The sequence below is a fragment of the Montipora capricornis genome, chromosome 14 (genome assembly GCF_036669925.1).
Source record: "Montipora capricornis isolate CH-2021 chromosome 14, ASM3666992v2, whole genome shotgun sequence".
NCBI lineage: Eukaryota > Metazoa > Cnidaria > Anthozoa > Scleractinia > Acroporidae > Montipora > Montipora capricornis.
The window spans coordinates 47,556,800-47,576,799 of NC_090896.1; the positions used below are offsets into that span (position 1 = coordinate 47,556,800).

A 20,000-nucleotide genomic window follows, 5' to 3' on the forward strand; every position below is an offset into this window, starting at 1 on the left:
ATTTTTAGACACACGGTAATCTATTATTTCTTTCAAAAACAGGAATCTGGCACGAGCAAAGTAGACATGACAGAGATAAATACGTGGAAGTTTTATGGAATAACATTCAGCCAGGTATAATTAATACTGATGAAGCACCTATTGCACAGACATACATTACTAAGATGCACAGAAAATAGTTCTTCACAAGGGGCAGTCTTATCTCCCAAGGATATGTCTTGAGATTCGGAGATCCCAGGTTCAAGACCCTTTCTGACCACTTATTGAATTTGATCCCGGTCGTCCCTGGTTCAAATATTACTATCAGCTGCACTTGTAAATAGCCAAATGGTTTGCCTCCGGTCAGTTGGGGACTTTTTAACAGTCGTTGTCTTTCTGTGCTGTCCGTTCTTTGATTTTGTTTCATTGGCCCTGAAAACTCCCTATGGGGCGTGGTCCTCAGGTATATCAAGGAATGGGTCAGTTGTTAACAACAGTTCATTGCATAGTCTTGCTACTTACTTACCCAAGTACCATACCCAATGTAATTGGAATGCGTGTCCAAGTCACGTGACAAAAGAACTGTCACTAATGTACCTTTATACATACTAATTAAACAGCCTTTCAGCACGGTTTGACAACCGTTCCAATTACAATGGGTACGGTTCTTGGGTAGGTAGTAAAACTACAGAACAAAACGTTGATAAAGCAACGTTTTTCCCTCTCTGCTAAAGCTTTCAAAATTAAACCGGAAGTGGTCTGTTATTTGGTCACGTTACGTATTTCAAGTAAAACAAAAATCTTAAGTTATCTGTTAAGTGGGAAGGTAACCTTTCACTAAGTTTTGTCCAAACTGTTTGAATCATTTTCAAGATTGATTAGCCCCTCATTTTTGACAACGGATTAGATGACCCAGTCCTTAATATACCTGAGTCAATTAAGTATGTATATCTCCCTGTCGGAGACCTTCCTGTTTATCATGGTCTTCACTCCTAAAGCCTGGTTTTCACTAGCGACGCAAGCACAAGCATGAGAAATTAAGGACGGTCCCTACTACTGTTATTGTGCATCGGCGTTCTGCGCATCTCGAGATACTCGGATTTCTTATCGGCGGTGCCTATTAATACAGGGATATTTTTCTGCGGTTCAAAACTATGCGGAGAAAACAGAACTTAGCAAGTTCTCTTGGTATCCAAAAAGGAAATTTTTATAAATATATTCATTACTTATCTTCGAAAAATGCTTGGTTGCCCCCAATTTTCTTTTTGGATTTTAACAACACTTTTCCCGCATATTCAGTAAACCGCGCAAAAGTACCTTTGACCTAGTAAGCACCGTCCTTAATGCTAGTGAAAACCAACGTCGACATAAGCATCAAAATCAACCACAGCAATCGCCATTTTGTTTAAATGTTCAGACGCAGGGAATCTAGAACGAGTGCTTTAATTCGCCCTTGTCACACGGCGGCCATATTGTCCCGGGAGACCAAAAGAGCTTTGTTGGTGACAGACTGATTTCAACGAAACTAATCCTACTTTTAGCCCGGAAAGTTATTTTTCGTTTTCTCGCATAAAAAAAAACCGTCCCACTTTTAAGCATCTCAACACTGTTAACACAGATTTAAAAAAACTTTGCTGAGTTCGATGAATAACGAATGCTTGCCTTTTGAATTAACCTCCCGCTTTCCGCCATCGAACAGATCCCGCATTCCGCCGGCTGTTCCCTCGGGACTCCGCCCTTCAGCCCACCCCCCCAGAAAGGCCGGAAGGCCGGCCAATAAGAGTAACGAATACTTCCAGCGCTTCTTTTAAGGTTGCACGGGAGGCTGGATTGGTTTCGAAATTGAAATAGGGCATTTGCTCATTAATTTGAAAGTAGGGTTTTCACACTCAAACCCCAACTCCAAGCACAGTGACAGTGTAATCAGTTTCTTTTTCATCTGTAGGTGCAAGAAAAAACTTCAAAAAGTACGACCATGGCAAGGTGGATTCTCTCGGCCTACCATACGACTTTGATTCAGTGATGCATTACGACAGATATTTGTTCTCAATTGATGGTAAGAAGCCAACAATTATCGCACGAGGGCGACCCTGGGTGAAGCTTGGAGGACAACTGCGAGGAACTTTGACGAAAAACGATATTTTTGAGATCAATGCTCTGTATGACTGTAACCCCTAATTTACAGTACAGCGGTTTCAATTATTTGCCGAGGGTTTTTGGTGATTGTTTTAGTTGACATTGCTATGCCTTCCTATTGGCTTAAAATAAAATTGGCGTCACTTTTTCAGCCAATCGAAGGCAAAAGGACACAAAAGCAAAGTACAAACTCATAATTGTCTGGGTCTATTGCGATTGGCCAATTACAGTTTGATGGCACTCAGTTTTCCGCCGGCCAAAGCTCACCTCACTTTAGTTAAGGCTATTAACGTTTGCTTTAATACACAAACATATTTTAGTTACAGTCGGAAACCTTTTTTTCCTGACAATTCATTCCCGTTGTGTTTGATGTTCATTCTTTTTATAAAATTCTCAAAGGATGAAAAACATATGTTGAACGATCTTAATTCAAGCAAATTAAAATTTGAATTTTAACTTCATTTTGTGGGCGTTGATTATATGGGCTGATATTTCAACAGACGGGCTAACAATTCATGGTCAACGAACGCTAAACCGGGTTAAATACTATAGCAACCAACCAGTTTAGAGTTCACATCAAACCCTGGCTTTATGCTTACCCTGCTCTTAACAAAAGTAGGCCCAGTTTGCGCTACACAGGCTTGGAGCTACTCGCAAGCGCGCGCCATTGGATGCTGAAGAGTCCATGGCTGCACTGAGACGGGCATGAAATGAAGGCTGATAAAGGGCTTTCGCCACATGCTCGTTCCAGTACTCGGTCAACAAGAATAAAGCCTTTGGTTTCTTGGGCTCAGATCTAACCTGCGATCAGGCCCAATTAAGCATCGCTATCATGTCCTCTTATGTCGGCTAAAATTTGTATTTTTTGTCGTCCCTTCGCATAACGAAAAAAATGGAGCCTGGTCGCAGGTTAGCTCAGATCGATCCCGCTTTAAAACTCGTCGTGATAAATCATTTTTGGACCACTAAATTCATCATGAGAGATAGAGCCATCTTCATCGCTATCCTCATGTTCAAATATGTTCGCTACCATCATTTTGTGGTGCTTTTTCCATTTCTTGTCGTGTACAGGCATCCCTTGGGCTTGTGCTTGGGACCTCATGTAAACTGACACCTCTTTCTTGGACAACACTTTGTCCCCATTTGTATCGATGTGCGAGAACATATCTGCCTGAGGTGGAGGGGCTCGAATATCGAACATCTCCAGCTCATATGTTAGGGTTGTGTTCCCTAAAGTAAACATAAAAACACGTATTTATTAGAAATCGCACAAAATACGTCATTCTGCAAAGCTACGTCAGGCAATGCTATCCTCGGAATACGTCTTCATATAACTCGCGGCCAATAATTTATTTCCCACACATCTTTAAAATGAAAGAAAATTGGACTAGGTTTACTGGGAGGGAAAATCTCTCTCAAAAAATCTTATACGCATGACGTTTGATATTCTTGCCGTAGAGGGTCAGTTGCAGAAAGAACTTTTAATTTCAAAGTCATACCCGTTCATGGACATGAAAATTACCGTGACCGTAAGCACAAAGAACTTATTAACGAAATGTGCTGTTGATGTCTAGTCTAGATCAAGGCAAACCATCACGACTTATTTTGTCTTCGCCATCCGTTGCATCAATTATTCACGATGAGTTTAGCCAGTGGAAAAACGACTCGTGTTTTACTCTATATTCTCATAAAAAATTCACGAATTTGTTTCGAGAAACAAAAGGTCCCTGTCATTATATGGTTTGAAACTGGCTCTTTCTTTTTTTATCTTGTAAATCGGGTGTTACGGAGTAACATTTCAATAAAAAAGTTCACGACTGTTTTCACTTGTAAATTCCGTAAACTTTTTTTTTCTCGAAAAATAAAAACGGCCATATTTCCTGAGCCTGAAAATAAGGGAAATTTAAACAAAAATCTCGTTTACCTGGAATTTCTCCAGCACCTTTCTTGCCGTAGCCAAGTGATGGTGGTATAACAATTTCTCTTTTCTGTCCAGCGCACATATCCCGCACTCCCCTCTCGAAGCCTTTGATGACTGTCCCTGTTCCAAGGACGAACTCAAACGGCATATATCCCTTGGAAGGGTCAATTGTAGTATCGAACAATCTACCATCGTCCATCCAACCCTTGTAATGAATTACTACAAGATCGCCAGCTTTGGACTTGTTCACGCAGTCCTTTGGCGTGAAAAGATCATGAATTTCGATTTTTGCGTTTGGATCTTCCTCTTCGTCCTCGTCGTGTTCTTCTCCTTCTTCGTGTTCTTCATGTTCGTCGTTTTCATGATCATCATCGTCATCATCATCATCATCGTCATCATCAAAATCGTCGTGATCTTCCGTCATCTTGTTTTTATTTTCTTCGTCGCTTTTCTTCTTCGCTTCCACTCCATCAGCATCGTTGTTTTTCTTTGATGATTCATCCTTCGCTTCGTGAACAACTTCAACTTTGGCGTCGTCATCCTCACCATTTTTAGCCCCTTTGTTCGTTTTAAATGTCGCCTCTGGCTCTGATTGGCCAACATGTTCACTCGAATCGTGATGGCTTTTTGTAAGGCATAGGGCCACAAAGCAAAACAACAAAACAACTTGCAGAGTTCTTTCCATGGCTCCGATGTTATGTTAAATGAACAATAACAGGTTATTGGGAGTTTAGACTACACGGCCTGTGCTCTTTCAAACAGGTGGTATGTTGACATATTTGCAGGTAAGTATAGCTGGTTAACAGCCCGCATCTTGGGAGGATTATATCCAAAACACGTGTCTCCCATTCTGATTGGCCAACTAGTCTCACCGTTCAAACAATATGGAGATTTTCTATTATGGAGCTATGCACTGGAGATCGCCTTTTCACTAGCTAAATTGTTGATCCTTCCATCGGCACAGTTTCAATGCTATCAACGGTTGCAGTATTAACTTCTTACTAACCGTGCGCGAGGGCCGTACTGGGGAATATTGGCCCGAGGTCCGTACAAAAACGACCAAGGGCCAATATTCCCCAGTACGGCTCGAGCTAGCTCGGTTCGTAAGTAGTTTATTATATGGCTTTTTAATTACCTTTTGCTTTGTTTTTGCAAGACCGTAATCGGCCCGTGGGGATTACGGGAGAATAATGCCCTACAATTCAGTCACAATTAGCCAATCAGAGCGCGCGATATATCGGCTACAAACACAAGCCATATAATAATATACCGTATTCCTGGTTTCCTTTCCCAGCTGCCCGATTCCCAAGAGACACAATAAAGAGTGTTAGTAGCCAATTAGTGGGCACCGTCAATAATTGGTTGCTTGGCAATTGGCCAAAAGACCAACGATCGAGCAACAGGCTGGATCCGAACCTTCGAAAGTAACACCGGTCGGTTGCTAAGCAACTGGCTTATCATTTTTCTTACCAGCGTATTGCACCGTATTCCATCAGAATTTAAATTCGATGCCTTGCTGTTGCTACAAGCCCTGATTCCTACTAAATAAGAGTAAACAAAATTCAAATTTTATTCATATGCATATACAGACCAGCGTAATCTTTCCCCGAATTTAAACTATACAAGAAAGTAAAGAAGTACCTTCCTTCTACCCAAAGGAACTAAACGGGCCGAAATCACAGATGACGCTCCTTTAAAAGCCGCTCTAGGGTCCATGATTGATCCCGGAGCACAGAACAACAGCATGATGTAATAGGCCTTTTGCAACTAACGATCACATGGTACAAAATCCGCCATGCTGGAGGGCAAGCTCATTATTATTCCCCCACTGTGACATTAAAACAAAGGCAAGTCAAGCTTGACTGGTTCAGGTCTCTTTGTTTTAATGTCCCAGTGGGGGAATAATAATGAGCTTGCCCTCCAGCATGGCGGATTTTGTACCATGTGGTCGTTAGTTGCAAAAGGTCTATTAGCTGAGGATCGCCTTTTTACGATGGGGTAACGATTGCTTGTGTCATTGTTCTTTGACTCAGTATTACTTTGTCGTTTTTTCCCTTTTATGTTTTGTCGTCTGTGTCAGTAACACAAAGGAGAAACCATAGCCTTCAATAAAATCTTTACCAGGAACAATGAATTAGCATTTCATGATAACCCAAGAAGTTCATCCATGATCAAGCAAAATCCAGGTCCATTTGTAGATGAAAGCCTCATTTTCTCAAAGAATTTTCCTAGAAAATGCATATAGCAAGACAAAAAGTTATGTTTTAATACTAAATGGAAATTAATTCGAATGGTTTTTTTACTTTGTAAATCAAACAAGAAATAACACTAAACTGTTAAGGTACGATACCTTGAACAAATAAGCATCTTGTTTTTTGTAAATTGCGCCACAACATACCCTTTAAAGGCAACATGTCCGTGATATTTTATAAGGAGCTGTTTGCCTATCTTGTTTTCAAGATCCCCAGCCATTTTTATCGACGTGGAAATATGTTGTGAATTTTTTAAAATATCGCAGTTATTAACACTACCTTGGCAGTAACGAAGCGAGAAACTGAAAAATATTCTGTCTTTAGCAGGCTTTGAATTCTCCACACCGGTGCAGTGCTCTATCAATAATAATTTAATGAGCTGGTCATTTTGCGACTTTGTCATAAACCCGTATAGGATGCCAACATGGCAATGTGACGTTCTAACTGCGATGATCAAATAGAAGTCTTTCTTAATAGTATTTCTATTTGCTTTAACTGTTTATTGGCATTTTAGGTCATGAGCCATTCTTGGGAAAATTTGGACAAAGCATGGGGCAGAAAAAATCTGCGGTTTCCTGTTTCGAACATGTTTGTCCAGGAAGCTGGTCGTTTCGCCCGATAAGTAATAGGGAGCTTAAGCAACGACAACGGCGACGGCAACGAGAACGTCATCTCAAAATATAAATTCGCGTTGTTGTAATCGCTTCGTTACTATTTCAACTTTTTTAATATGACGGGGGTGTGTTAGTTCCTCAAAAATGACGCTGGTAGGAACGGCGCTCAATTTAGGGCAGGAAATGAAAATTTATCCTCAAGTAATGACGTTGTCCATAAAACCTCAAATTTGGCTGTTTCACGTTGTAGTTTTGCTGACGACGGCAAAGAAATGGACAAAAGTGAAAAACACACGTGCAGGGCGTGCAAAGCTATTGTTTTTGCCTACCAAATATGCAAATTTGTGACGTTCTCGTTGCCGTCGCCGTTGTCGTTGCTTAAGCTCCCTAATAACACAACTATAGCCTGCGAGTAGACTCTCTCTCTCATTCTACCCCCAACCCCAGTCCCTCGGAGAGCCTGCTCGCAAGCTACACAACTACTAAGAGTAAACAACATTCAAAGTTTATTCATATGCAAATACAGACCAGCGTAATCCTTCCCCGAATTTTAACTATTTCGATTCGAATTCGCGAAACAATGTATTTTTGATAACAGAACACAGAACAAACAAAGCTTTAAGTTTTATCGATGTACAAATACTGGCCGGTGTGATCTTTCCCTGAATTGCGATTTTATCATAAACAAAGCTCTCCCTTCGTTACTACCAAGTTAATGTTAATAACTGCGACCTGGCGGCGTGGTCCAGTGGTATAAGGGCGTTGAGTTTTCATGCTGTTTCCCCGGGTTCAGATCCTGTTCTCACCTCTGGTTTGAATTTGTTTTCCCTGATACAACTCCACCATGCTTTGGAAATGGTGTCAGGTTGTGTCGCCCCATCGCCTTGTCGCCCCAACTTAAGTCTCGGGTTAGGGTTAGCTAGGATCTGTAACCGGTTAGGGTTAGCTTGGGGCGACGTAAATCGGGGCAACAAGGCGATGGGGCGACACAACCTACATTCTTTGTAAATAACCAACTGGTTGCCTCCAGCCAATTGGGATTCTTAATCATGTTTCTGTTAAATTTGGATTGTTTCTTTCAGATTATTAAAAGTGAGGTGCCTGTGACCTAGCTTGATAGCTAAGTGCACTTCCATTTTAAGCAAAGCATTTACATTCAACATTCACCATTTAAAATATTTCTTAGAATATGTGACATAGTTTGGGCGAATAGACTTTCATTCAGGTGAACGGGGTTCAAGTTCAGCAAATTGGCTTTTGAGCGAAGAAAGAAAATCCGTAAATGAAAGCAAAACGAAAGTTCCACAACATTGCACGTTAGAGAGACATGCCTTGTCTTTGCTACTTTGCGGCGCAGATTTTCTATGTTGACATGAAAGCAAAACAGTATGTAATGTTAACGAAGGATTCGACCCACGATTCTCACTAGTTATACCATTGGAAAAAAATAATGCCTGCTAGTTTCAATGACTTTTCAAAACATCATTTGAGTGGTGCATGATATCTGAATTTGAGAAATCTCAAAATTGTTTGCACGAGAAAAAAGATCTATGTTCACTGTAAAAAAAAATCGAGGTCAACTGTGCTAGGATGCCAAAAAGGTAGTCTTTGTAATAAGAGATGCTTACCTTTTTTAGCTACTCTGTAAGACTTGACTGCAGATATAACAGCGAGCGCATTATTTCTTACTTCAGCATCAGTGAAGTTGAGCTGACAAAAAAAAGGGTCAATACAAGCACAATTATTTATGAAAGAGTGAAATGATCCTCATATTTATCTGGACAACTTCAGACACCTGAACAATTCAGCCGGCTTCAATCCCATTGATGCTGACTGACAAACACCTCGAACTACAAAATTAATATTCTTGAAGTTAAAATGAAAAACACTCATTTGTGAAATGATTTGTAAGAGATGAGTACAATAATTATAATAATTATTTTCAAGGCTAATCCCCGTCGCAAAGTACAGCAACAACGCACCTCAACAAGGTCGAACCGAAAGCATACAATGGCGCCTCTGGCAGTTGCTATATGGTCCACGTGTGACCTTTGAGCACAGCCAACTGGAATCAGCTGTATGCTGGTTTTTGCTGAGGGGGGAAAGCCGGAGAACCCGGAGAAAAACCCTCGAAGCAGAGGAGAGAACCAACACAAACTAAACCCACTTATGGCGTCAGGTCCAGGAATCGAACCTGGGCCACATTGGTGGAAGGAGGCGAGTGCTCTCACCACTGCACCATCCCTGATGTTGGCTTACCTTTCCTATTCCTATGTTCATGTGGCCATGTCGGTCACATCTGTATGGGTGACCTTGTTTGTAAGCCTTAATAGCAGCAACAATGTCATCAGAAGCAGTTCCTTGAAATACAACAACATAAGGTGAGGTTACTGTACACAAACCATGGCAAATGCCATTTCCCATGGTTAATTCATAATGCAGCGGTGCCTCATACTTGGATTTTAGCATGCCATGTTAACCAGCGGTCACACATTGCGAAGATATTGGAAGTAAAAAGAAATGTCACGCAATTCATTGGTGGGAAATTTAATCACAACTTCATCAGCATCGTGATTGGCTCTCGTACCTCAGCCATCAAAACACCCAACTCTCATCTCATTTAAATACATATCACTACTCACTGCTCTCTACTCACATACAGTAGCCATCTCCCTTAAGGCCTGGCCAAATGCTCGCAACATTTCAACCCAAAATCTTGCAACAATGTTGGACACAACATGTTGCATGTATTTGGCCACCCTGTTGCGATATGTTGGATGATGTTAGATCAAATTTGAAAACGATCAAATGTTTCGTGCAACATTTTGGATGTTGCATGATGTTGTTGTCGTTTGGCCACGTTCATGCGACATTGTTGCACTAGTGCATGCGTGTTAGGTCCACTTCTTGCGTGCCAGGGGCCTGGGGCACATGAACATTGACTTGTTGCGTTGAAAATGATGAAAATGTTGCATGCGTTTGGCCACCCCGTGCAACACATGTCGCAACATCATGCAACAATGTTGCAAGATGTTGCGTTGAAATGTTGCCAGTGTTTGGCCAGGCCTTTACAAATATAGCTATGATAATTTTTGAGAGCCTTGTTTACAAACAAGAAATATCTGTTACCTTGCAGTCATCGATTGGGTCCAACCAGTTTGCCTATAAGGAGGGACATTAGACCACAATGGCCCTCCTTAAATTATGTGAACTTCACCATTGGTTGGACAAAGGTGCAGACTTTGTTAAAGTGTATTCTTTTGATTTTAGTAATTTAAAGGCTTTTGATTTTGTATCTTGAAACCAGATTGTACGTAATAAGCACAAGTCATAGAATATTAACCCTTATGTTATTAATTGGATAATTAATTTTTTGAGAGGTCATAAACAGAGAGTTGAAGTCGATGGTGTCATCAGAAAGTTTGTTGAAATTGACAGAAGTGTTCCACAGGGCACTGTCTCAGGCCCAGTGTAGTTCTCCATTATGGTTAATGACATCAATGTTGTCAATCCAGACACAAACCTGCTTATTAAGGATGATGCCTACTAATTCAAAGACATTTTTGTGTGGTTTTGGATATGCAGGAAAAGCAGATCTCAAGAAGTGTTACTGAAATTCAAAAAGAAAATCAAGATAATTAATCAACAATAGTTGTGAAAAGTTGTAAACACAAAGCAATATATGGTGTTCTTTTCCAAACTGAAGCTTAATTATCTCTGAAAAATGCATGGTCCCCCAAATTTCTTTTTGGATACCAAGAAAAATTGCTAAGTTCTGCTTTCTCCGCATAGTTTTAAACTGCACAAAAATATCCTTGTATTAGAAAGCACCACCCATAGGAAATCTGAGTATCTCAAGATGCACAGAACGTATGCGCAATAACAATAGTAGGCACCGTCTTTAAGTATGCAGATGATATTACCTTGAGTATTCCAATATTGAGCCAAACTTGCCTGATGACTCATCAGTCAGTGAAATTCAAAATATTGAACTTTGGTCAAGTATGAATCGCATGAAATTAAACCTAACTAAGACAAGGGAATTGGTATTGAGGGGAAAAACTAAGAAACCCCTCCTGAGACTGCACCCATTATTGAAAGAAAGATATCCATGCAACTGGGACACTCAATTTCAAGATGAGTAAGGCTAATTATTCGAGGCTCTATTAATACTCAGAAATTGTAAGTACTCTGAGAACATCGTATTCCTGAACCTTTCACCTCTGATCTCTATAAAAATTAAAATTTGAATTGTTTCTGGGATTTTCTGAGGTTAAAATATCCGTTAAAGTGCCCCTAACCCCAAAATGTTTTTTTCGCTAAAATGAATCTTTGCACCTGTTCGAAACGCATTGCGGCATTTTTTTTCCTTTTTCTAACAAATTCTGCCATTTTATAGGCTTCGAAAGTTGCGAAAATCCAAGCATCTTTTGTTCACGACCGAGTCGGAAGGGGAGTGGGTCTATTCCTGATGTGACGTCACAAACTGATTTACATTGCATTAACTCTTTGTAAACATGCATGCAAATTAGATTGTGACGTCACATCAGGAATAGACCCACTCCCCTTCTGACTCGGTCGTGAACAAAAGATGTTTGGATTTTCGCAACTTTCGAAGCCTATAAAATGGCAGAATTTGTTAGAAAAAGGAAAAAATTACTGAAATGCGTTTCGAACAGGTGCAAAGATTCATTTTAGCGAAAAAAACATTTTGGGGTTAGGGGCACTTTAAAACCCACGTTTCGACCAGTTTTACTGGTCTTGTTCAGGTTGCTTAAAAATGTTATCAATATGGTGGAATGTTTTTAGTAAAACAAGCATAAAATAGCTCAGGAAAAAAATCGTACAATAGTCCTTCCTTATTGCATAACTTGCCCTTGAAATTTAGCACAATTTTTGTCTTTTAATTGCGCATTATCAGAAGGCCTGTAGTGTAGGATCCGTGATTTTTGCTTGTCAGTTGAAAGACTAATATTGACCTGATGGCAGAAGGTGCCTGCAGTCTGCCAAGAAGGGAGTTGTGGGTTCATGTCCATGCCAGATGAATCCAAGAAGTAAAAATAATGCAACATGAATAGACTTAATCAGCTAACTCAATGTTGTACCCAATTCAAACCCTTTGGGAATAAAACTTTTTGTTCCAGGTATTTCGGATCCATATCATTAAAATATTGATGCTACATTATCATGCAAATACAATTACAAATAATCTTAATCCCAGGAGATTTGAATTGGGTACAACATTAAGTTAGTCGAATAGGTCTCTTGTTTTTTTTAACCTCGTCTTGTTGTTGGCATTTTTTCCCTCAGTATATTCTGCAATGGTCTCATTTGATTCAGAAATTCCAAGGTGCACAGCACTTGATGAAAGTCCGTCACCTCACCATCAGCTACCTTCAAATAAAAATAAGATGTTTTTAGTATCAGCAAGTCTAAACAAGATTGCTGGAGTCTAACTGAATTTGAGAAGGATGTCAGCACAAGCCAAACACAAAAGAACTCTGGGGCAATCATTATTTTAACAGAGAAATTGCTGAGCTTTTCTTGAAGAGGCAGACTTTGAATCCTAAATTACAATAAATGGTTTTGACTGTCATTGTTGTCAATCACTGAAGCAGAACTGGCTAATCATTTTTATTGGGTCACATTCATCATTAGAATGCTGGATGGAAAATAAAAAAGTTGCCAAAAAAATAATCAAACAAAAAGTTTGCAAAACATTACTAAAACCATGGTGTCACTGCTAATTCTAAAAAAAAATTAGGAGCCTTGAAAGAAGCTGAAAGCTTTCATTACTGCACCTGCTTAATGAGATCCTCGCCACCAACAATGTTTGCACCAGCTTCTTTTGCAGCTTCAGCAGCTTCGCCCTGAAATTAACAGCATAAAGTATTAGCTTACTCAAAAGTCAGCAGTAGCCATATATTAAAACTTTCTAGATTTATTTTCTCATGCACCTTTGCAATAGCTTAAGTTGATACCTAGCTTCCATTGATCTTCTGCTTAAAAATTTCCTCATATCTGCATGTCTAATATTTTTTTCCATTGTATTCTCACATCTTGTGGGGTACAAACAAATTCACAATAGACCTTTTTGCAGATACGGTGGCCATTTTGATTTCTATTGTTTCAAAAGACATTATGGGATGCTCAGGGAGCAAATTAATATGTATTTGCCCCCTGGGCATCCCATAATAGCCATTTGAAACAATAGAAATCATAATAGGACAATGTGCAGAACAACATTATTATTGCAACATCAATGCTTTCCATCTAGAGCAAGCCAAGCTTCTTTGCCACAGTTTAAACTTTTCCCTGCGATGATCTTTCGTTTAAAAAAACATTCTCTTTTCACAGGATGCAAGACAAACTCGTTATTGCCAATTACTCGGTGGCCTTGATTGCCTAGTTAATGTACAACTGAAGCAGTTTACTGTGCATTTCATAGTGATAAGTTCAAGCCACATTCAAGCTTTGAATTTATTCACCCTTCTTGTAGCAGTTGCTTAATTTAAAGTTCTATGTGATAATCATTCCAGCATTCCAATCATTTGGTATTAACAGTTAGGACTTTATTAGCATTCTTACACATATTTGTTAATTACCACTTATTACCTTGGCAAAAACCAACACCTTCCTTTCTTTACCATACGGTTTTGGAAGCATCATCATACCATGGAAAGGATTGATCTTGTTCTAAAGCAAAAAATTACTTAATGAAATTTTCATAAATCTGCGGAATCTTACCTTAAGCACCAAGCGGCAGACTGCATTTTGGCTTCCATCAATCAAATTTCCAAACATAGCCAGGAAGATCGCCTCCACCTCCGAAAAGTGAATAAACAATTGGAGTTTTTGTTTAGTTCACAGTTCGAACACCATAAGATTATGATATGTTCTTAGAAATTCTTCAGTAAAAAGAGATTCGTACAGATTCCATCACTTTCCATGAGCGTTGAGTTTGAATGTATGAATGTACCGTGGGAACCAAAGATGCTGATTGGTGGGTTATGTCACGCATCAACTGATTTTGTCATCTGAGGTTGGCGTTGGAAGTTTGATTGACAGAAGCTAAAACGCAGTTTGGCTGTTGGTGCTTGAAGATGAATTCCGCAGAATTATGAAAATCGCAATAACTTCAAAACATTACCTAAACTTAAGCTTCACCAAAGATAACATCACTCTCCCCTACCATTCCCCCTTATTACCTCAGGACTACTTGGTCATGTCTAAAATTTAATGTGAATTGTACAATCACTGAGATCTAATGCACCAATTTTAGTTGTTTTGTGCTGGAGGAGAGCAAGGTTCTCACATTGGTGAGAGCGCTTGCCATTCACCAATGTGTCCTGGTTTTGTTTCCAGGTTGAAATAGTTGCTTCTCTACTCTGTTCTGACTGAGAGGCTAATCTCTGTGGGTAATGCATTTTTGCCTCTTACCAAAAACCAAGATTTGTTACTGAACTGTTCCTCCAGTAAGGAAACTAGTGTTGTCAGCAGATGTTACCAACCTGTTTGGTAAATGCTGTGTTGGGCTCTGTATCCTCCATGTTTGTTCATTGTATATCACATGTGTGGATGCATTCCAGTTCAATCCATGTAATCCTTTAGTTAATGGTCCATGTGGGCTACACTAAGTTGTTATCTCGAAATTAAAAGTGCTTTTTCTTGCAAATAACAATGAGTTCTGTTTCAAAACTTCTTCTCATGCCATGTACAATGTTAAAATGTTTGGTGGCAACCACAATATTTGATTTACCTACACACTCTCCTCAATAAGTAGAGCACAGCTTGCACTCCACTAGATAAGCTGACTTTTATTATCATTATTTATTTATTTATTATTATTATTATTATTACTATTATTATTACCATCATCATCATCACCACTAATTTATTGTTATTAGAAGATGTTTACAGCTTGTATATCCATGGCCATGGACAGCTGGGGTAGTTGCCAGATGTTCACAATTTGCATAGTGTATACCGTAAAGACTCGTGTATAAGCCGCACCTTTTTGCTCAAGTTTTGGGCCAAATATTGCAGTGCGGCTTATACACGAGACCATTGCTTTCAGAGGGAGTAAACTGGCATGCAGGGGTCTCAAATTACTTGTCAATTACTTGTCTAGTGAACAAAGAATCGAATGTGTGACACATGGGCAGGTGTATTTTGCAGAACGCCGAACAGTTAGCTTTCAATTATTGTTATGGTAGTACATGTCTATAGTAATAAGGTCTAAATGCCACAGATTTCTAAAATGGTCATCTTTCAGTTATTGTTGCATAATTTATGCACAGTTGTTACAGTCAAATACCGATTTTATAATGTTAGGCATTCTGAAAAATATCCCTGCAGGTGACACATTGCTGCAAGGCAAATGCTCATGCAACTGCAATAAACTTGCTCTCCTGCAAAGGCTCACAATTATAGACCTTTTTAGATTGTACATTTTGCTTTCCCAATTTAGACCAGGTGATGTTAGTGATGTTCTCAAGGATATTTTCCTTTTGCTTTTTTCATATGTTATGCCAACATATGCCGGTGCATGAGACGACATTTGAAAGAAATATTAATGTTCCCTAGAGTAACATCACATGGTCTACAAAACGAACAAGCGCAAGAGGTCTAAAGGTGGTTTTCACTTTTGTTTCTCCACCAGAAATTGTACATTGCAGCCTTGTTATTTGTGTTTCAAGCCCAGGGGGGGGGAACTCCCATATGAAACAGACGGGGATGCTCGTTATCTCGCTTAGGGGTGTAAATTTGGGATTTTGGTCTCGCTTAGGGTGTTCCCGGTAAAGCGCCAATATTATAAGCCGCCAAGGTCTTGTTTAGGGTTCCGCAAAGAAACACAGAATTACGCGAAGAGAAACAGAAGTCAAATTTTCTTTTTAACTTGTTTTTAGGGGTCAAAATTTGCTTAAGCCACGCCCAGATTGGTCTCCTTTAGGGGTCACAAAAAGCTTGAGCTACGCCCAGATGGTCTCCTTTAGGGGTTAAATTCAAAATTTCCGACGAGCATCCCCGTCTGTTCCATATAGGAGTCCCCCCCCCGGGGTTTCAAGAGAGGTTAGTGGTTGCAAACCACCTATTATGGCAATTTTAATTTTCGACCATTTGTCACGAAATTTAAGAATGGGATATTTGGTGAAGGCAGCTACTCCATATTAGGGTAGGCTAACCTTGTTCTCGCCCATATTGATCTTCATCTGAAGTTCCACAGTTTGACGTTCGCCATTAATAGCATAGGCTCTAAGAGCACTCATTGCATCGGTGAATGTGTGGCACGGCGGAGTTCTGTAATTTAACAAAAACACATCGCCTTTTCGCTTACGTTCTTCTACTTCACGCTGTCGTCTAGTATTTGCCACAAACGTCCTTGTTTGGAGCAAAATTGGCCCAGAAATGGTAAGTCTCCAGCAACCAATCGGCCGAATTACGGCCGCCATCTTCTTTTTGTGTTTCAGCATACATAACGTACCCTAAATGTATGTGGTACAATATATGTCCCCATACATAACGCATCTACCTACCCTAATAGGACATCCGCACGCCTCTTAAAGCGCGGTTTCAAGGAAGTTTGTTTTTCTCTTCGTGACGAGCGACACTCTTCATGAGTTTAAAACCATGAATGTTCCTTAACCATTAATATCATGTCAAAGGCATTCACTTATACCCGATTGCCAGAGCATCAAGTGGCGGCATATCACGATGGAAGCAAAAATTCGGGTAAACGGCGTTTTTCACCCTCAGATAGTGGTTGTATTCTGAAGTTTACTTATATTATTTTGAACTTGTCGATTTTCGTTTTAGAGCGACCATCCGAGTGGAACATTTTGGAGTGTCTGTTTTCAATCTCCTCCTGCTTACTTCTTGTTGTGACATTCCCAATTTCAATTTTCTTCTGCCTAAAGGTAAATTTAAAATTGAGCTAAGGTGCCTGCATCCTCTGTGATCGAGACTGAATGGAAACCACGAAGCTTCATGATATGTACATTTCACCGTCGCAAATTATCCTCCGTAGTTTCCAACTAAAGGTAAAGTTAAAGAGGAGACTGTCTTTCAAAGGTCCGCTCGTTATATGGCGACCCAACGCTACAATCTTTCGATTGTCAGAATAGATTTAAATGCGCTTGACCTTCAGCGAAGGGAAGCCGATTTATGAATGTGCATACAACGATATTTAAATGAATGAATCGTGACTTACTTTCACTTGTGGGAGAAGGAAAATATTGCGCATGCTCTGAACGAATTTTGTTTTTGGCCTGCTGTGTTTAGGAAAAAAAATAATTAAAGGGAGAACACTGATAAGATTTAACAGACACTTCGAAATTCAACTGAAAGTGCTACACCCCTGCTACATGTAACTATTAAAATACTGTTTGCTTATCAGGTTATAAAGGACTTTGAGAGAGCTGTGATCTTCAGGCTGGGAAGACTTTTGCCTCCAAAAGGACCAGGTACTGTCTTTAGTTTGTCTCTAGAGAGCATTATTCTCTCAGTCAGCTCCAAAATTACCAGAATTAAAGACCTTTGGCTTGTTCCACACCAGGAAGTCCATAAATCACCAAGTGTAGTCTAAGAAATGTGAATAGTGTTTGCCATGGTAATAAATGGATTTTTAAAAAAATAACTGCATAAATTATATTTCAGAACTCTCCAGAGGCAGGAACCTATGAGTAGGAGCTTCTCCCTCCCCCACTGGGTTTCTACCCCAGCACAGGAGTAGACCAAGCTATTTTTGGCACAAAACTTTGCGTGTAAAAACACAAATGACTTTAGAATGAAATTGATTGACCCCTCATTAGTATGCACAAAACTAAGTTAAATAATGGCAGACACGTGCAGTTCTAGCTTGAGTGAACAGGAGAGTGATTCAAATGAATTAGCTTCTGACTCTCGTCTTTGGGTGGATTTTTAGCCTTTCTAGCGACTCATCTGAGTGATGATTCACAAACTGGGCGCCACTGGTAAACCAGCAACATTAAGCCAAAAGCGGGTCATTGAAACAAACCTAATGTAATAACTTGTTTATTCGGGACATTTGCACGAGGGCTAGCAACCATGGTGGCAAATTTTTGGCAGGAAGTCTAAAACTATAAATAATGTCATCTAATCCCATGATGATGGCTCTTAACTATATTACGTATGGAGGCTCCTGCTCACAAATGGGCTCAGCTGCTGGAGGTCAATTTCTTTCAAGGGATTCAATTTCTTTCCAGGGTTCAAATATTTACCTGGATGTCATAGGTCTCATGAAGAATGTTTATTATTTTGGTTAAAAGGAGGTTGATGGTGTCTGCACAGAAGCAAGTGCTATTGCTATTGTATTGGGGAACTTTCATAGTCATTCCATCAGGAGCTCATCAAAGGGGACCTCCTCTGTCTCCACTGATTCCTTGAATCAACCCTTTCCCAATTAAATTTATTTTTAGGAACAGGTTTTCCCCACAAAAAGGATCATATTATTATGTTGTTGTGCTTGACACTGAGATACAACACAGGGGTTTTATTAGAAGCTGGGACCCGGGTACTAGCACCTGTCTACACTAAGTACACTAACCGCCTTTGCTCTAAGGAGGTCCCAAGATCAAAAGCCATAATATATATATAGAGAGAGAGAGGTGCCAGTGCTTACTCTATCACAAGGTCCCTTCTACTTTAAAACGTAATGAAACCCCTGCAACATATGCATGACCTGAATCTCCCAAGGGAGGCATTCTTTAAATAATTCTACTCGCAGAAGGGTTGACTCCTAGACTAAGTATGGGAGATAGAAGCTTTCCTTGATGAGCTCCTGATTCCTGATTCTATGTAATATTTTGTTGATGCAGGTGTTGTATTCATTAATCCATGCATTGACACATGGACAAGGGTGGACACCAGAGCCAGAGCATTTAGTGTGCCACCTCAACAGGTCTGTAAAGAACATGGCTACTTTGTTTATTATTATAGGCATCAGCACTTGGCCATCAAGCTATTTAAATTTCATGGGCTTTCCTCGACCACTGTCGCCGGCAAAGTGGAATTTTATTTTCTGAGCACTATAACATGTCCACTTTGTGGTACAGGGTATAATTCCAACTAATTCATCTTTTGAAAAATCTTGCTTGTAACACCACTCATGTGGAATTGCCTATAGACACATTTCAAACAGAATATAATTATGGTCAAGAACCCAGACTTACAGAAGACAATGAGCTATTTACCAAATGAAAGAGGGTCGTATTTGGGAGTTTGTAAGTTAGACAACTCCAGCCACTGTTCATCTTCAGGAGTGTGAGTGGAACCCTGCCCAACAATACTTTGGGAATTTCTCGGTGGGGATGTGCCGCTGGGACCTTGGAACCCTTAGCCTATACCAGAGCTAGTTTCAGCTGGATTTTGCTACCCCCCCTCCTGGGTGTTATAACCACTTTCAAGACCACACCACCTTTACACAAGGCCTGAAGGAAATAAATTCACCCTAACAAAAAAAAGGTGGCTGCAAGAATCATTGGCTAAACTCTAGAATAGAATGCACTTCACTTTCTTGTAATAATAATTTGTAATTTGAAAGCCAGGAAAAAATAAAGCACATTTGATGAAAAAAATGCTACAGCTAGATAAGATAAATACAAGAAAATGCTACAGAGCAATGCTAGGATGGGGAAGGACTAGAAATTGACATTTTGATTGTTCTTGTTTAGTCCGCCCAATGAAAAAATACATAGTATGTCTTGTTAGATGTAGGGATTACAGATAGCATGCATTGTTAGATGAAGCAGGAGAGTTGAAAAGACTAACCCCCAGTCCATGGACTACCCAATGGACTACCCTAAAATAGACTAACTCAAAAAAAAATACTATTTCGAATGAGAACTGAATTGACTGTGTACCTACATTGCATGTACCTTGTCCGTTTTAGTCCGCATGGTCACATGACACTCCATTCATGAATTGCACTGGTCTCAATTCACTTACATGAAGTATCGACCATCATGATAATTATCAAAAGCTTAAACCTTTTGAAAGTGGGTGTGCTTAGACTTTATACAAACTGTTGTCCAACGCCATTTAAAATGGGTGTTTAGGGTAAGCGCTATGAAACTGTGA

The 20,000-nt window shown here is 39.8% G+C and overlaps 4 protein-coding genes across 5 annotated transcripts in view; 2 read left to right on the top strand and 2 right to left on the bottom strand.

The window, feature by feature from the left end:
* The window catches only part of LOC138033570 (hatching enzyme 1.2-like), a 16,618-nt gene extending 14,042 nt beyond the window's left edge, over nt 1–2,576 (top strand). For both annotated transcript variants that reach the window (XM_068881355.1, XM_068881356.1), the window contains 2 exons: nt 43–114; nt 1,925–2,576. In XM_068881355.1, the coding sequence (XP_068737456.1) occupies nt 43–114; nt 1,925–2,157 (305 nt within the window). In that variant the 3' untranslated portion in view covers nt 2,158–2,576. The remainder of the gene's footprint in view (nt 1–42; nt 115–1,924) is intronic.
* LOC138033569 (peptidyl-prolyl cis-trans isomerase FKBP14-like) lies at nt 2,396–5,448 on the bottom strand. The gene is made up of 2 exons (XM_068881353.1): nt 4,040–5,448; nt 2,396–3,345 (listed from the first exon to the last, which is right to left on the bottom strand). Exons 1-2 carry the CDS (start codon nt 4,719–4,721, stop codon nt 3,047–3,049), a joined length of 981 nt encoding a protein of 326 aa, XP_068737454.1. The 5' UTR covers nt 4,722–5,448; the 3' UTR covers nt 2,396–3,046.
* Nucleotides 5,449–5,588: 140 nt separating this feature from the next.
* On the bottom strand, nt 5,589–16,385 carry LOC138033571 (large ribosomal subunit protein uL1-like). The gene is made up of 7 exons (XM_068881357.1): nt 16,088–16,385; nt 13,518–13,598; nt 12,704–12,772; nt 12,182–12,296; nt 9,162–9,262; nt 8,531–8,612; nt 5,589–6,264 (listed from the first exon to the last, which is right to left on the bottom strand). Exons 1-7 carry the CDS (start codon nt 16,373–16,375, stop codon nt 6,179–6,181), a joined length of 822 nt encoding a protein of 273 aa, XP_068737458.1. The 5' UTR covers nt 16,376–16,385; the 3' UTR covers nt 5,589–6,178.
* An 89-nt stretch (nt 16,386–16,474) lies between these two features.
* Nucleotides 16,475–20,000, top strand: part of LOC138033568 (stomatin-like protein 1) — a 9,745-nt gene continuing 6,219 nt past the window's right edge. The window contains exons 1-4 of the mRNA XM_068881352.1: nt 16,475–16,634; nt 16,719–16,819; nt 17,299–17,365; nt 18,740–18,822. Coding sequence (XP_068737453.1) covers nt 16,559–16,634; nt 16,719–16,819; nt 17,299–17,365; nt 18,740–18,822 — 327 coding nt within the window. The 5' untranslated portion in view covers nt 16,475–16,558. The remainder of the gene's footprint in view (nt 16,635–16,718; nt 16,820–17,298; nt 17,366–18,739; nt 18,823–20,000) is intronic.

Excerpts from the sequence above, each read along its gene's own strand:
- LOC138033569 (XM_068881353.1), bottom strand. The coding sequence starts at position 4,721 with ATGGAAAGAACTCTGCAAGTTGTTTTGTTGTTTTGCTTTGTGGCCCTA. Across the intron at positions 3,346-4,039 it reads AGGTGCTGGAGAAATTCCAG|GGAACACAACCCTAACATAT; the intron begins GTAAACGAGATT and ends TGTTTACTTTAG.
- LOC138033571 (XM_068881357.1), bottom strand. The coding sequence starts at position 16,375 with ATGCTGAAACACAAAAAGAAGATGGCGGCCGTAATTCGGCCGATTGGT. Across the intron at positions 12,773-13,517 it reads AGGTGTTGGTTTTTGCCAAG|GGCGAAGCTGCTGAAGCTGC; the intron begins GTAATAAGTGGT and ends TGTTAATTTCAG. Across the intron at positions 8,613-9,161 it reads TGAACATAGGAATAGGAAAG|CTCAACTTCACTGATGCTGA; the intron begins GTAAGCCAACAT and ends TTTTTTTGTCAG.